Source organism: Rhea pennata, chromosome 1 (genome assembly GCF_028389875.1).
Source record: "Rhea pennata isolate bPtePen1 chromosome 1, bPtePen1.pri, whole genome shotgun sequence".
Lineage (NCBI taxonomy): Eukaryota > Metazoa > Chordata > Aves > Rheiformes > Rheidae > Rhea > Rhea pennata.
The window spans coordinates 37,346,055-37,360,969 of NC_084663.1; the positions used below are offsets into that span (position 1 = coordinate 37,346,055).

Consider the following 14,915-nt stretch of genomic DNA (forward strand, 5'->3'; position numbering starts at 1 on the left):
CTTATTTCGTTCCGCAGATTATTTCCAGCTGCGCATATTTTACCTCATTGCCACAATGCAGACAAAACTGAAATGGCCTGAGGAACAGGGAGGTTTAATGTAAATGGAGCAGGTTTCTCTATGTCAAACCTGGCTAAAAACTAGCTGTGATTGTAGGACTAATCATAGATAATGACAGTATTTCTAGTCATAGAATCATAAGGTTGGAAGGCTATGCAACCCTCAGCATAGCCTTTGCAGGGATTGAACCCACGGCCTTGGTGTTAGCAGCACAAGACAAATCAACGTAAGACCAATAATGATCGAGCAAGTCAACTGTGATCTACATCAGTATAAAGTACGCTCAGGCCTTTAAAAGGCATATTTAGCAGGTGGTAATAAGACTGCAAAGAGAAACTAAATGAGGAGAAGTTTTGCTAGAAAGTGACTGTGTTGCGTGGGAGGGAATAAATGAAGGACAGAGAAAAGCAGCAAAGTCTCAGGTTGGTAATTAGTAGATATCTGGAGCTGAAGTGTCTGGGGTAGCCAAAACCCTTTAAATTAAAATCGTGTGTCTCTGAGCACCATCTGTCTTGCCAGTAGTTGTAGGTGACAACTTATGGACCTCAATTCCTTGGTGGATCAGAGTGGGTTCATGCTGGCTGGTGACATTTTTTGGTCCAAGCCTGGAAGCTGTTGCCTTTTCACCATCTTGAAACTATAGTGATTTGACTGTGTGAACAGTAGTTCCATACACTTTAAAATTTCCCTGCCACTGAAGACTCGTCACAATGTATAGTGGTGAATACGACAAACTTATATGAGTTTGTCATACTTAGATGTCTACAAGTCCAGGGAGTGGTACAGAGCAAACCTTGCCACTGGCAAATTAGAAGCTTTGCTTGATCAGTAGTTTAAAAAAAAGTGCCATACAATTTTCTAGAAGCTAGGCTCTTTATCTTAAAACATGTATGTGTATACTTGGTGAGAGGCTTGTCCATGTCTCTAAAGCTATTTGTGCTAATGATCCACTGGGTCTTCAAACCTGTTAGTATAGCTTGACTTTATTTCGACTCCTGCTGGGGACTGCAGTCCTTTGCTGCGTTGCTCTTAAGAGCAGTGTTGCATTAACTGTCTGCCATGTATGAAGGCTCTTTCTTAGAGCTGATTTGTAATTGTTTAAAAATTGAAGGTAACGTGCTTTTGCTCAGTTCTGTGGGATGACTGATTCACTGGATGGTTTGACAAGATCACCTCCTTATGGCAGGTCCCAAAACTGGCTGTAGATGCTGAGATTCTGGGCAAGGTGTGTGGCCTTAAATTAGTTGGTCTTGAAATACTGTAAGAATGATGTGGTGCCACTTGCATATGCTCCTTCAAAAAGAGAAAAAAGAGAAAGGAATATTAAATCGTTATTTCTGTATTTAAATATTTCTTTTACAGTCCCATTGGTATGATCTGTACACCCAGGGAGATTAATTCATTTCAAATTTGATTCTTTAACCACTAAATCATCATCTCCAGCTAGCACTGAAATAAAGTTATTCTGCATCATCTACATCAGTAGAGAAATGTCACCTTTGTTAAAAAAAAAAAAAAAAAAACACCAACACACAGACTTATCTATTCAGAGTGCAAGCTGGCAGCTCAAATGTAGTGACTTTGCTCCAAAACCAAATCAGATATTTAAAGGAGCATGATCAAAATCACACTTTTCTGAAAAATTAACAGTAACTTCCAAAGATGGCTGTAACTGTTTTTTTTTTAAAAAAGCCTTGCTTCTATGTTTGATTTCATGCATCTTTTGCACGATTGCCTTCCCTGCTTATCTGTAGCCCATTTTCTCATATCTTTGTAATGTGAGTGATAATAAAATATCTCTTAATAAAGGAACAAATTGTTGTTTCAAAGCTACGGATGTTGGCAGGTAGACTCCTGGTAGCTTGATATTTGAGTCTGACTAATGCGGTGTGATAAATCTCTTCTTCCACAGAAGCCCTGAGTGGTTTAGATTGTAAAAGCTATCATTGTTTCAATTACTCTTCTTTGTTGTCAGTTAAACCACTAATTTGATAGTGAAATTTTTGCACCAACCCCTCTTAAGTTGCTTGAAAATGCACCCAATTATAAAGCTGTTGGGCAGAATTTCTTTTCTGGAAGTGTTTAGCACACGGCACATGGTCACTGGCAGTAAGGGAGGGTCTGATTCGCCTTGGTAGAAATGGCCGTTCTGTACGCTGGGGCTGTGCAAAATCTCTGCGCTGCGGGCTCAGAGCCGGGGAAGCGGGTGCAGCCCGGGCTGTCCCCGAGCAGCCCTGGCCGCAGGCCCGGCAGCCGGGCCGCATCCTTCCTGCTCTGCGCCGGGGCTGCCCTGCGGAGCAGGCGGGCCGGGGGCCGGGCCGAGCCGAGCCGAGCCGAGCCGAGCTTGCCGCCTCGCAGGTGGGGCTGAGGGAGCAGGGGGAGAGGCTGCCGCGTTTGCAGGCAGTGATGCTTGGCGTGTGGGCGGGAGCAGCTCTTTTTTTGTTCTTCTTTTTTCCCCCCCTCGCTCTCCCCATCTTTCCTCCCTCTCCTCTTCCGCACCTCGGCTTCGCCGTCCCCGCACTGCAGATAGGGCGAGCAGAGAGCGCCGCGGCCGCGCCGCGCCGCCGCCTGCCCTAGGGCGCGGGCCGCGCTGGGCGGCGAGGGCGGGCGGCGCCCGCCGGGCCCCGCGGCGCCCATGCGGCAGGACCGGCTGACGGGCGCGCTGCGGCGCGGCGGCAGGTGCGCGAAGCGCCCGGGCGGCGGCGGCGGCGGCGGCGGCGTGGGCACCATCCTCAGCAACGTGCTCAAGAAGCGCAGCTGCATCTCCCGGACGGCGCCGCGGCTGCTCTGCACCTTGGAGCCAGGTAGCGGCGGGCCCCGGGCCGCATCCCCGCATCCCCCCGGCTTTGTTTCCCGCAGGAAGGAAGCGGCGCCCGGTGGCAGCTTTGCGCCCCTGGGCCGTAATCCTATAATCCGCGGTGGACAGCGGCGGGGGCCCGCGCTGGTGCCCGCCAGCACCCGCAGGAGCGGCGCGGCGCGGCCGGGAGGCCCCCGGGCAGGTGCCGCTGGCGGCGGGGAGGCTGCGCCCGGGGGGCGGCGGGCTGCAGCCGGCGGCCGCGCTGCCCCCGGGCACGGCGGTGCCCTCCGTGCCGGCTCCTCTGCGCCCTCCGCCCCGTGGCTACCCCGTGGCGCTCAGCCTCCCCAGGCCTTTCCCTCTAAGCCCGTCAGCAGGGACCCCCTCGACTGGCAGGGACCCCCTCGTCCCACCCAGCCTTTGTCTGTGCCGGGGTGTTGCTGAAATGCGCAGAGATGGGTTTCTTAAAGAGGAAGGCATCGATTTTGCAGCTGTTCTTTTTTTTTTTTTTTTTTTTTTTTTTTCCAGATCCTGCTTCAGTGTTAAAATCTTTTAGGAACCAGGTGGTCAGTCAACAATATGTATTCGGTCTAGGGAGATTAGCATTCAGCAAAAGCACTAATGAGGGTAGTTGTTACTGGATGCTAGATCTTGGTTGCTTGTCATCAAAATGTTGGATCATTTTGTTTTTACAAGATACTGGAAAGCTAAATTCAATTTATAATGTCTGAGCCATCGCTTATAGCTAGAATGTTGTTGATCTTCTGCCTAATCCTAGGCATATAAAACTGTGTAAGCCTGAAGTCTGTGGATACAAATCAAAACCTAGAGCAAAGCACAGAAATCTGTAGGATGCGGTTTCCCTGTTGCACTAGCTGCATGTGTGTCAGGCACTCAAATAGAAGTCAGCTTTAGGAATCACTTAATGCTGGTTGCTGCTGCACTTGAGATTAGTTTTGGATAGTCTCTGACATGACAGAAAACTTATTATTAATAAGGTCTCATATATATTCTATAGGGTTATTCTAGTATAGATTTATTGGAGTGCTGTTATCAAAGGGGCTTCCTGACTTATAATGCTTTCTGACCCCTGCTCCCTTCAGTTTTCTGTAATTCCAGATAATACCATTATCTGGGTAATGACATTCATATACTCCCAGAAAGACTAGAAGTGGTGATAGGAGGTGTAACCATGAATGCCATAGTCCTGTGGTGAGGAAGTCCCATTGGTTTGAGGTTTCCGTATTCCTAACCTGGAAGTAAATACAATGGCATCATTCAGAATACATGTTTTCATGTAGTGATGTAGATGGAGCATTTAATAAGGCTTTTTGAAAATAAACTTAATGAAGTTTCCTTCAGATTTTCTTAGTGGTCTGTATCTGCTTTCTGTTTATATTGAGAAGTTTGTGTGGACTGCAGATTTTGGATGTGCTCTGATACTTGTCAGTGAGCTGCGGCTGTTGACAGAAGTGAGTTCATGTAGGATTACTCAGAATATTACTTTTATTCTTATTTTGGAGATGAACACATACGTTTAGAGATAAATTACAGGGTAAGACCTTACTGATTCTGAAACAAGAAGCAGCAATAAGGTGGTACTTTGTGTTGTTTTTTTTTTCCTTTCCAAGTTCTGACTCCCACTGCAGCAGGAAGCCGCTTTAGGCCTTTTTCCTTGTTTGTTTTCCATAAAATATTTATTGACCTCTCTGTGGCAGGAAGGTTCAAAAGCAGCTTTTAAGTACAGCCAAGAACCTGCAGTGATGTGCTTTGTAAGTTTGAAGGTATGGTTCTATAGCTCATGCATATATCAGAACAGGTCATCTTCCTACGCTCTTTCTGTTTTAGTACTTCTGAAAAAATCTCATACTTCGACTCCAACCTTTTGTGCAAGTGGAGCTGTTTAATGTATCTGTGGAGTGGGGATTTGATTCCTTCACCCAGATGCTTGACTGACCACAATATTTTTCTTCGCCCTTGTGGCTCATTTCTCTGCCCTGTGTGGTCCTGGGCTACATTTTGGTCATGCAGTGGAAGACTCCTAGGGCTTGGGAATGCCAGGCGGATAGTCTTCCCTCTTCTAGCTTTTTATTGTTAGCAGTTATAGTGCATTTTATATGGGAAGGCTAATCGGGCTTGTTTTTATTTCAAATAACTTTTCTGCAATTTTTTTTGGTGATTGGTTGCAAGGGCATAGAATAGGATCTGTTTTGGCATTCTTCTACCCCTCAGGAATTTGATGAGTGACAAACATTAATACCTTCATGTAATGTTTGTATTTATAAAAGAAATTAATTCATGTGTGCCCCCAACAAATTCCTGTCTACATGGGTTAATTTTTTTAGGTATGAAGTGTCAGTTGAAAGTGTATGCCTCGAGGTGATATTTCGTATGCCAAATGTCACTGTAGCCTGGCTGACTTGATCTAAAAGGTCTGAATTGTACTGACAGAGCTTACGTGAGAGTCCATGAGAGTAGGAACTATTGCTGCAAACATGGTACCTTTCTGCCAGGTTGTCTATACAGTGGAGCTGGAAACAAAAATTCCCACAAGGCCCCACAGGGTCAGGAGTCTCTCTATAAGGAGCATGTGCTTATGTAACGGAGAGGAAGATGGCCCAGAGATAGCGAATGGAGAAAAAGGAGCAAATCCAGTGAAAACAGGTGCTGGTCCCTGGCAGGATTGGATAGATGTGGGGTACTGAGGGGGCAAGAAGGGACTGGTGAGTTGGGGAAGTCTAGGTTACTGTGTGGGGGAGAAGGCAACTGAATGCAGGACTAAAGGGAGTCACTAGCAAGATGTAGCACATGATGGAAGTGTAAGGGGGGAAAGATTATATGTGAAAGGAGGCCAATAAAAGGCTGGTGATGGTCCAGAGCAGACAGGATGAAAATGATAATAGGACTGAGTGCAGAAGGAGAAATATGTGCTGTGATGGGAGATTCATTAGGAGAAGGGAAATGGTGAGGGTACAAAGGGTACAAGAGGAGCTAGAAAAGGGATAGGCATTAATTTCCTTGGGGAAGCTCTGAAGTCCAGGGACAAATTCAGTGGAAAGTGTGGAAGCTGCACATTGCAAGATGATTCCTGTGCCAGAAACAAGTAGCCAGCGATGCAGTGCTCCCGCTTGCTGATCATCTTCCTGCAGATGTCCCAGGAATGTGTGCTGAACTTGATGGTGAAGGTGAACTTGAATCACAGGATATTCCTAGAAGGATAACTTTTCCAACCTGTTTTGCCTTTGAAATCTTTAGATAAAAGTAAACAGCTCAGTCTGTGCTGTCTTGCCCCTTTCTTTTATATTTACATGCAGTATTTTTGTTGGACAGTGTCCTAATTTTCTGGTTTTAGGAAATCTAAATACTTCAGAGCATTATGTGAACAGGAATAAGGCACCATCCCTGTATGGTCTCACTCACTCACTATGGTTCACTCACTATTGCTCCTGTCTCTCCCCTGTCACATGATCTGATCAAAAGCATCATGTCTTGTGATTTTGGATACATTTCTCGACGTATAACTGGGACTGGGAACAACTAAGAGGACATAGGCTGTGTGGCTTCTACAAGACATTATTATTTGTAGCCTGACCAAGAGGTTTCTCACTGTACTGTAGAGAGATACCCAGCCATGTAGCCTTGTGCTACCATAGGATGTCATTCTTATTTCTAGTAATTTTCACACCTGCTTAATTCTCTGCCATGATTTGATAAGCTTTATGGACTGAGATCCAAGAGTCTCATTTCAGTCTCATTTAATCAAGAGAGATATAGTTGTCTGCTGGCCTATGTGAGGTTCCTGGTCATAATGATAGTTAATTCTACCTTACTGAGATAATTTTTGACCATACTTGCCCTTTGTAAACCTGTCTGTCTCTATTTGCAGCTTTCTCATGCACTTTTTAAGACAAAGAGAGAATTTATTTCGGAGGTCTTTAAATCTTGGAAAACTGTAGTGCTCAATATTTGGCTGTTGTGTTGAAAATGAATACACAATTATTTTGGAAGGTTATTGCTTCTTTGCTACCGGGCAATATTAGATAGCATGTCAATTATGTTACCTTAACAAAAGGGGTTCTGGGCCTGTTGTCTTTGTGTAGGTGTTTGCGTTATCCAGTACACTGGACTGCTTGGGAATGAGACTTTTTCATATTTACAGCAAACGGGATATGATTTTATCTTGGTTCATTACTGAAAGTACTACGTTGTTTTGCATTATTAGTAAGAGATTTATCTATTAGGAATCCCTGCTGAGTGCCCTGGAGTCCTAGCACACAAGGAATACAAATAAACAGTTACTTCCAAGAATAACTATTAATCCTTGATTTATTTTTTTTAAGACATTTGTATTATGTTTTGAAGCTCTTATGTTTCTAGATTTGACAAGCATTTTTAAAATCTGAGGCAGGTTGCAATGATGCTGTTCTAAAATGCTCTAAACAATACTGGTTCTTTTGCTTGTCTTTTCTTTCTCTTCCCTCTCCCCCATCCCCCAGTCTTGAAGGATAAGGCTTTGTCTTTCTATTAATCTGGCAGCTAGCTTTTAATTTACTTATCACCAATTCAGTATGCAAATGCTGACAGATGTTTTACATTTGAGCACTAGCAAATGCCACTACAGTTTCAGTTTTTATCAGACTCATAGGCTTAGTCTTCCAAAGCACTGAGTATTACTGGTGAGTTGATTTGCATGGATTTAATATACTTAACACCTTGCAGGATTAAAGTTCTTTTTATGTGGCTGTTTTGAATATATATTCAAAAATATTAGGCTTGCTATTCTAGGAAGACCAGAAGCTATGCATAATATTCTAAAAATGAAACAATACGTCATACTAAATTATGGAGGAGAAATAAAGACCGCCTTTATTCTTTATGCCAGAAAACTAGAGGAATGCAGTGTTCAGCACCCGTGCTTTGGACAGCAACATTTGAAGGACTAAAGAATGCTATAAATCAAAATGTGTGATATTAATCAAATTAAAAGTGTTACTATTATTCTTGTTGTGCATGTCTAGATGCTGCAGTTGAGATCCTGTGTAGGTCAGACTTGAGATCCTAATATTCTATATAATATTGTATTTTAAAGCATCTCTGCTAACATGCTATATAACAATTAACATAATTTGCTTTTATGGTGAAAATAACATCTAAGTTTAAATGTAAACATTGAACAAATGTGATTTGTGTCTTGAAGAACTACAATATATTTAGTATCCTGTGCAACTGAGTAATTTTAACATGCCAAAGTTAGAAATTAGTATGAAGTGTTTTAACATCAAAGAGTTGAAACAGATGGAAAGAAACTCTTTGTCTCTGTATATGTTTTTTTTCTGTGGGTGTATATGGCAGTCTGCAATATTCAAATATGGCACTTAGAATACAGTGAACTACATGATTCTCAGTGAAAGGAATCATGCTGACCTACTGTGTTAGAGTGAAGAGGGGATTATGAGATTTTAAAGATACGTTGTTTATATATACTTTTTAACATATGGCTTGAGTTCACTGTGAAGACAAGACTTGGTGGAAACAGATTGAAATATAGTTATTCAAACAAATGCAGTTGAAATCTTGGGTTATTTGTATTTGTTTTTTTTTTCTTTCTGAACTGAATTTAGTTCTTTCTGAACTAAGGGTCATTTAGTTCATCATCATTTATATTTTCTCTTTTTGTTTCTAGGGGTTGATACAAAATTGAAGTTCACTCTTGAACCATCTTTAGGTCAAAATGGTTTTCAGCAGGTAATTTAATTCATTCTTCTCTGAACTTGAAAGACTAGGCTCTTTTTGATAAAGATACCTGCCCTATTTCAAAAGTGCATTGCTCCATCATCATAATGTCTGTGTATTATTTCTAATTGCATAAAGAATGTTCCATTAGTATTTGGAAATGGCAATAGTTTTTCTTTTTTTTCTAAGATACCTCATAAATCTTTGTATCCTAAAATATTACATTTTTGTTATATCCTTAATTCATATTTTTCCTGAAAATAGATTAAGCAATTAAACTCTGAAATGTGAGCATTAAAATTAAATGAATGTGCATTTCTGAGGTGGTGTAGATTTTACCACATTGTTGCATTGAGTTAATGGCATATTTTTACCGGTTTTGAATGTTTTTGCTTCTAGTGGCATGATGCACTCAAAGCAGTGGCCAGATTGCCAACAGGCATACCAAAAGAATGGCGGAGAAAGGTAGGTAGTTCTGTGTGCTTTGTGCGGCATGTCACTTTGTGGGTTTCTCACGAGAGAGAGAGAGAGATGAACAACATCAACATTACCAGTGTTTTTCTTAACAAATATTTTGGAGTTTTAAATTTAACTTGTACTGGGAATTCGTCATAGTTAATGCTCTTTAGTGATCACTTCAAAGGGCAGCGGGAGAGACTAAGGAGACAAGTAAAGATGGGTGTTTACACCAGGGAGGTTCTTTCTGCTTGGGGCTTATGTAATTTATTCCAGTGCAGATATTATTGCTTTGTTTTGTCAATCTCAAGGAATTACACTGGTGAAGCTGCCCAGCAGCTGAAGAGCAACTGAAAGGAGAGCAGATCTCCAGTGTAGGCTGTGGTACTTATGAAGGTGAAATTGATAAGTGCTAGTGCTGGCAAGGGGGTGCACAGAAACATTTGATGGGAAAGGCATATTGCTTAGATAGGAGAGTTCAGGAGTGATTCAAAGTGCCATTAATGTGAAATTAAACTGAGTTGGTGTTGTAGAAAAGGGTCTAGTGGGATTACACTGAATTTACTTTACTACTTGCCTTAACAATATTTGATGTTCCCTAGTACTAAAAAAAGGGCATATATGTTTGTCTTTTGTAAAACCTAAATGAGAAACATGATCTTAGTTTTAAAAATGCAGTTTTACTAAAAGGAGTTTTTGAAAAACTGTATTAAATATGTATAGCTCAGTACATTTTTGATGTTTTGGATCATTTTTCTTTCTTACTTTCTTCTTGCTGTCTTTTCAACCTGTACTGTTCAGTCTGTTTACACACTGGAGGAAGGAAACAGAAGAATTATAGGGGCATCACTTTCCTTACATCACTACTGTTTTATTTTTAATCTATGACTCCAATGAATCATTATACCCATTCAGTGAGTGTTTCAGAACTGCACTTTCGTTTTTTTTCTGTTGTGCATGAGTGGCAGATGTGTCTCTTCTCACTTGTCCTCTGCATCCAGCCCATCCTTATATGATTGCTTACGCATGGCCACATAATACTAACCAGGGGAGCAGTGCTAAGAAAAAAGGGATGAGGTCTTTTCACACTATTCTCTGGTTTCCCAATCATTTTAAGATTGCCATCAGAACAAAGTATTTGATGTGTTGGCAGCATGGGGATTTTCTGCTTTGTTGGCAGCAAAAGGGGCAGGATGACATCTGCATTACAGCTGTAGCATCTAATATTCGTTTTCTGGGGCTGGCAGGAGTAAAGAATCCAATCAAACAGCATCACTAGGGTGATGGCAGTGCCAAAGGCTGTTTGGAGGCAGAGCACAGTGACATTCCCCTGCACAGGAGACTTTGCAAAAGTGTGGGAAGGGATGCTTAAATACAGGAAATCTGTGATTCTGTGAGCTGACTATAAATTCCTTCAGCATGCAACTAAGTGTTTGTGTGTGTGGGAAGTGTCTAAATTGCTTTTCTCACTTGGGTGGGTTAATGACTAATATAAAACTTGTCCCATTTGCTTTCATGATTTCTTTCAATTTCTTGAAAAGTCCTTCACCACTATTTTGTCATTGTGGTCTCTTGCGTCTCTTTATTGTTCAGGAACTTTTAAAATGTTTAATGAAGGTCCAGTCTTTAACTTGAATGTACATATCTAAATTTGCTTTGGTAATTACTGGGTAATCAAAATACTTGTTTTCAAAACTACCTGTAGCGCCAACAGTTTAGAAAGCCCTGTTATCAATAACTTAAGTCTGATCTAAGTAATACTTCGGGATTAATCCCAAATGCTTTATACTGGAACCCTCCTCTTCTGTAATGTTGATCAGAAGAGACCTCTAGGAGAGAGAGATACTATGAGGTTTCTCTTGCGGAGTTTCTAGAAGATGGATCCATGGTGGAATTTGAGGAAAACCTGAAGCTATATTGCCTTTTTATAATACTTTTTGCTGGTTGTGTGGTTAGAAGGATGACCTGGCCAGGAGCGTCCTTGCGGGAGGACAGACATCCATCTTGGAGGGCCAATGTGAATTCAGTTTCTGACAGTGGACTTGCATCTTTGTTAGAGGTTCATGGAACAGCACATGTAATGCTAACTGTTTCCCTCCCTTCTGTTTTAGGGAGCAAGGTATGACTTGGATTGTTCAGAAATTGTTTTAAATATAGTTCTCTTCTGCGTAATCCAAGTCTCAGAGCAGATCATGTATGGCTAGAGCTGGTAAGGTTCATCTGATTGTACACATACGCTGCTCATATTCTACCCGAGAAATAATGCATTTTTGTATATTTCTAGGTTTGGCTGACCCTAGCTGATCAGTACTTGCACAGTATAGCCATTGACTGGGATAAAACAATGCGTTTCACATTCAATGAAAGAAGTAATCCTGATGATGACTCCATGGGCATCCAGATAGTAAAGGTAGCCAAGTAATTAGTTTTTTCTTTTTTTAAATGAAAAGTGAAGATTTGTTTGAAGAAACGGAATTTGGATTTATTTTTTTCTCTGCTTCTGCATTGGCACAAATTATACCTTAATTTCCCTTGGCCCACCAAAATTATTTCTTCTGCTTTTTGGGTCCTTCTTCTGCATTCATCTGGTTGGTGTTTACTGAAAAAAATGCTCTTACTAGAACATTTTCCCTAGTTTTCTGGAGACAGAGGTACATAAGGGTTCTTCTCCCTGTTTTATAAATAAATATAAATATTTACTCGGATTAAACAGTATTATAGATATTGAGCATATTTTCAGTTATTTTCCAGTAGTGAAACATCTTTGCTTATGTATTTTTCTCAGCTGATTGACATTTTATATTTAAAGTAGTAGCCACTTTTGAGCAGAGGCTTATCAGATTTATATTGCTGTGGTGTTTTCAATCTTGACCTATTTGCGTAGGAGAGATCGTATATGTTCTGTAGTCACCATAATTAAGAGTATCCAGAGCAAAGTACTTTGTGTTACTGATTATTACAGATGTCATCTGTACTTGGTAATTTAGACTGTAGATATTACTCATGAGATAATAAAAATTGTAGTAGGTGTTTTGCCTTTCACTCACAAATCTCTGAAAATCTCCTGAATGTCACTTTTGTTTTTTTATGTTTTGAAAACTTAGTTTGCAATGGCAAACTACAAAGTGGACAGTCCTTTTACGCTTTGATACAACCAGTTGCTCTTTTTCATTTGGTCATTTTAAAAAAAGTATTTTGTCTGTATCCTTTTTCTAACACCAATTGCTACTTCAAAGAATGCAATAGTAATAGTGAGCATGTTTCAGTCCAAAACTCCAATGGTTTCTAAAACAAAGTTTTTGAGGAGCAGGTCATTGGCAAATGCTCGCTGGAAATTCTGTATCTAGCTTCAAACCTTGAAATTGTTGCTGTTAATATAAGTTGCATATGAGCATCCACTCTAGTCCTTCATTCCATGTTGTGCAAGGTTAACAAATCATGATGTTCTGTTGACCATTTTAATGGTTGCCCTGTGCAATGAAAGTGATTTAGAAACAGAAAAATGTGATATTCTTCTTAGTAACTTAAACAGAAGACCAAGAGAATACATTTTTCCCTAAGCCTTACTTCTGAAAATCTATAAAATCCAAAGAAAACAGCATTCTGTGGCTGAAGATTTTAAAAAGATTTATGCAGCTGTTATATTTTGCCTCTTTGAAACACAGATATCTTCTAATATCTTCTGTGACAACTTCATATGGACATCTTCTAGGTTATTTGTTTATTTAAGACCTTGCTCAATTATTTCACTTCTTCAGTAAGCTAAAGGTTTTCAAATTAAAAAAGAAACATTTTCAACTTTGGGAATATATATTAGGAGGGGGGAGGGGGAACGAAAACTGAGATAGGCAGGAGAGCTGAAGGGGGGAGGAAAATGCGTAACTTTTCTTCCCTTTTTTTTCTTCTTCTTTTTTTTTTTTCTTTTTCTTTAAAGGACCTTCACCGAACTGGTTGCAGTTCTTACTGTGGCCAAGAGGCAGAGCAAGATCGAGTAGTATTAAAACGAGTTTTGCTGGCTTATGCCAGGTGGAATAAATCTGTTGGCTATTGTCAAGGTTTTAACATATTAGCTGCACTCATTCTGGAAGTAATGGAGGGCAATGAAGGGGATGCCTTGAAAGTAAGTAAAATTTTTTTTTGTTGCATTGTTGAGGATTGCTTTTAGTTGGTGAATTTTAGAATAAATGAAAGCATGGATTTGTAGACAGCCTGCAGGAGCAGGACTCAAAGGAACTTTTTTTAGAGAACAGTATCTTGCGTTTTGCAAAAAAAGACGATTATTTGAATGGTAAGTCTTCTATTTGAGACATTGAACAACCAGGCACAGGACAGTGGAACTTTCCAACAGTTTGGAGCATTTCCTAAACACCTTTCACTGTGAAATTGATTTAAATCGTTAATGGTCTATAAAGTCTGAACAACTATAAGAAGCTATCTTAACTTTTGTGCTTTGGTTGCTTGTGGATACCTGGATTACCTGTGGATGCTTAAAGTGATATTACTTTTCCCAGGGCTCACAATCCACATAAATGGAGATGCCAGAGGCATGTGTCACTGCTAGCTCAAAACTGTAGTTTAGCAAAAGAGGATTTTAGGATTATATATAGGGTTTTCTTTTCGTTATTCCTTGAAAATAACAGGCACTGTAAGTCCTATACTTACACTTAATTTTCTTACAGATCATGATTTACTTAATTGATAAAGTACTTCCTGATAGCTATTTTGTCAATAATCTCCGGGCTCTGTCTGTGGATATGGCTGTTTTTCGAGATCTATTAAGAATGAAACTTCCTGAACTGTCCCAGCACTTAGATACTCTGCAAAGAGCTGCTAACAGAGAAAGTGGAGGTAGGTTCAACAGATAATACTGTTAAATTCCTTTTCACTATTGTTTCACTGAATACTGATCTAAAAATCCAGTCTTTTAGATATTTAAATAAATATATAGCTTGGAACATATATTTAAAATTGTTAAAAGTGAAAGAAGGCTGTTTCCATTTTGCTAAGTGAGAGTGAATGTTGGCTGGTTATTATTTCGTCACCTGGATGCCTAGCAATATGCACATACAAAATAACCCTTACTGTGTTGCTACCTGAAAGCAGGCCTTGCACTGTGGATTTCAGGTATAGCATTCCATCCAGACTTACTTTTTTAACAAGACAGCTGTTTTTTTTTTTTGATGAGGTTTTTTTTGGGGGGGGGCTGGGTTTGTTTTTTTTTTTTGTTTTGTTTGTTTTTTGATTTTTTTTCCTTTTTGGTCTGGAAGTTAAGTGCATCCTGAGCTCCATCTTAAAGAAGATCTACCACCATATTATTTACCACAGTAAATAAAGAATCTCCTGACTGTGCCAAAGTATGTAAAAACAAAGGGTATCAAGTAAGCATTTGCTTTTTGAAAGTGTTTTTGCAGGCAGCAGCCTCTTTGGATCATGGTCTTATATCCATCAGTTGACACTCAGATGCATAAAGTACTCTGAGCATAGCAAGAGTGTAAAATTTCAGATTTTCAGGCTGATTTTATCTGAAACTGTTAGAAAGTCAACTGCTTCACATTTCAGAAATCTGAATGTGTTACAGCCACTTCTGCTAGGTTGACAGAAGCTTAGCAAAGACAATATATTGTGAGATTTTAATACAACAGATAAGACTAAAAGACAGTCACCTTCAGGCAGCTAATGACTTTTTTCCCCCATTAGTTCATGTAGAAACACTTTTTAGAAAAAAAGAAACAAAGAGCTTTTAACTCTTGTGGCTTTGGGGAAGGGAAAGCAATCTTTCCAATAAAAAAATGTGTGGCGGTGGTTTCTAAAGTTAACAGGCATCTCCAGCACCAATGCTGTTGCTTAGAGCTTTCTGCAGTGCAGCAAAATG

The 14,915-nt window shown here is 40.3% G+C and overlaps 1 protein-coding gene across 2 annotated transcripts in view; it reads left to right on the top strand.

Annotated features, from left to right (window-relative positions):
- The window catches only part of TBC1D30 (TBC1 domain family member 30), a 56,826-nt gene that overhangs the window by 22,538 nt on the left and 19,373 nt on the right, over nt 1–14,915 (top strand). For both annotated transcript variants that reach the window (XM_062567598.1, XM_062567599.1), the window contains 5 exons: nt 8,538–8,599; nt 8,987–9,052; nt 11,328–11,453; nt 12,978–13,163; nt 13,723–13,891. In XM_062567598.1, the coding sequence (XP_062423582.1) occupies nt 8,538–8,599; nt 8,987–9,052; nt 11,328–11,453; nt 12,978–13,163; nt 13,723–13,891 (609 nt within the window). The remainder of the gene's footprint in view (nt 1–8,537; nt 8,600–8,986; nt 9,053–11,327; nt 11,454–12,977; nt 13,164–13,722; nt 13,892–14,915) is intronic.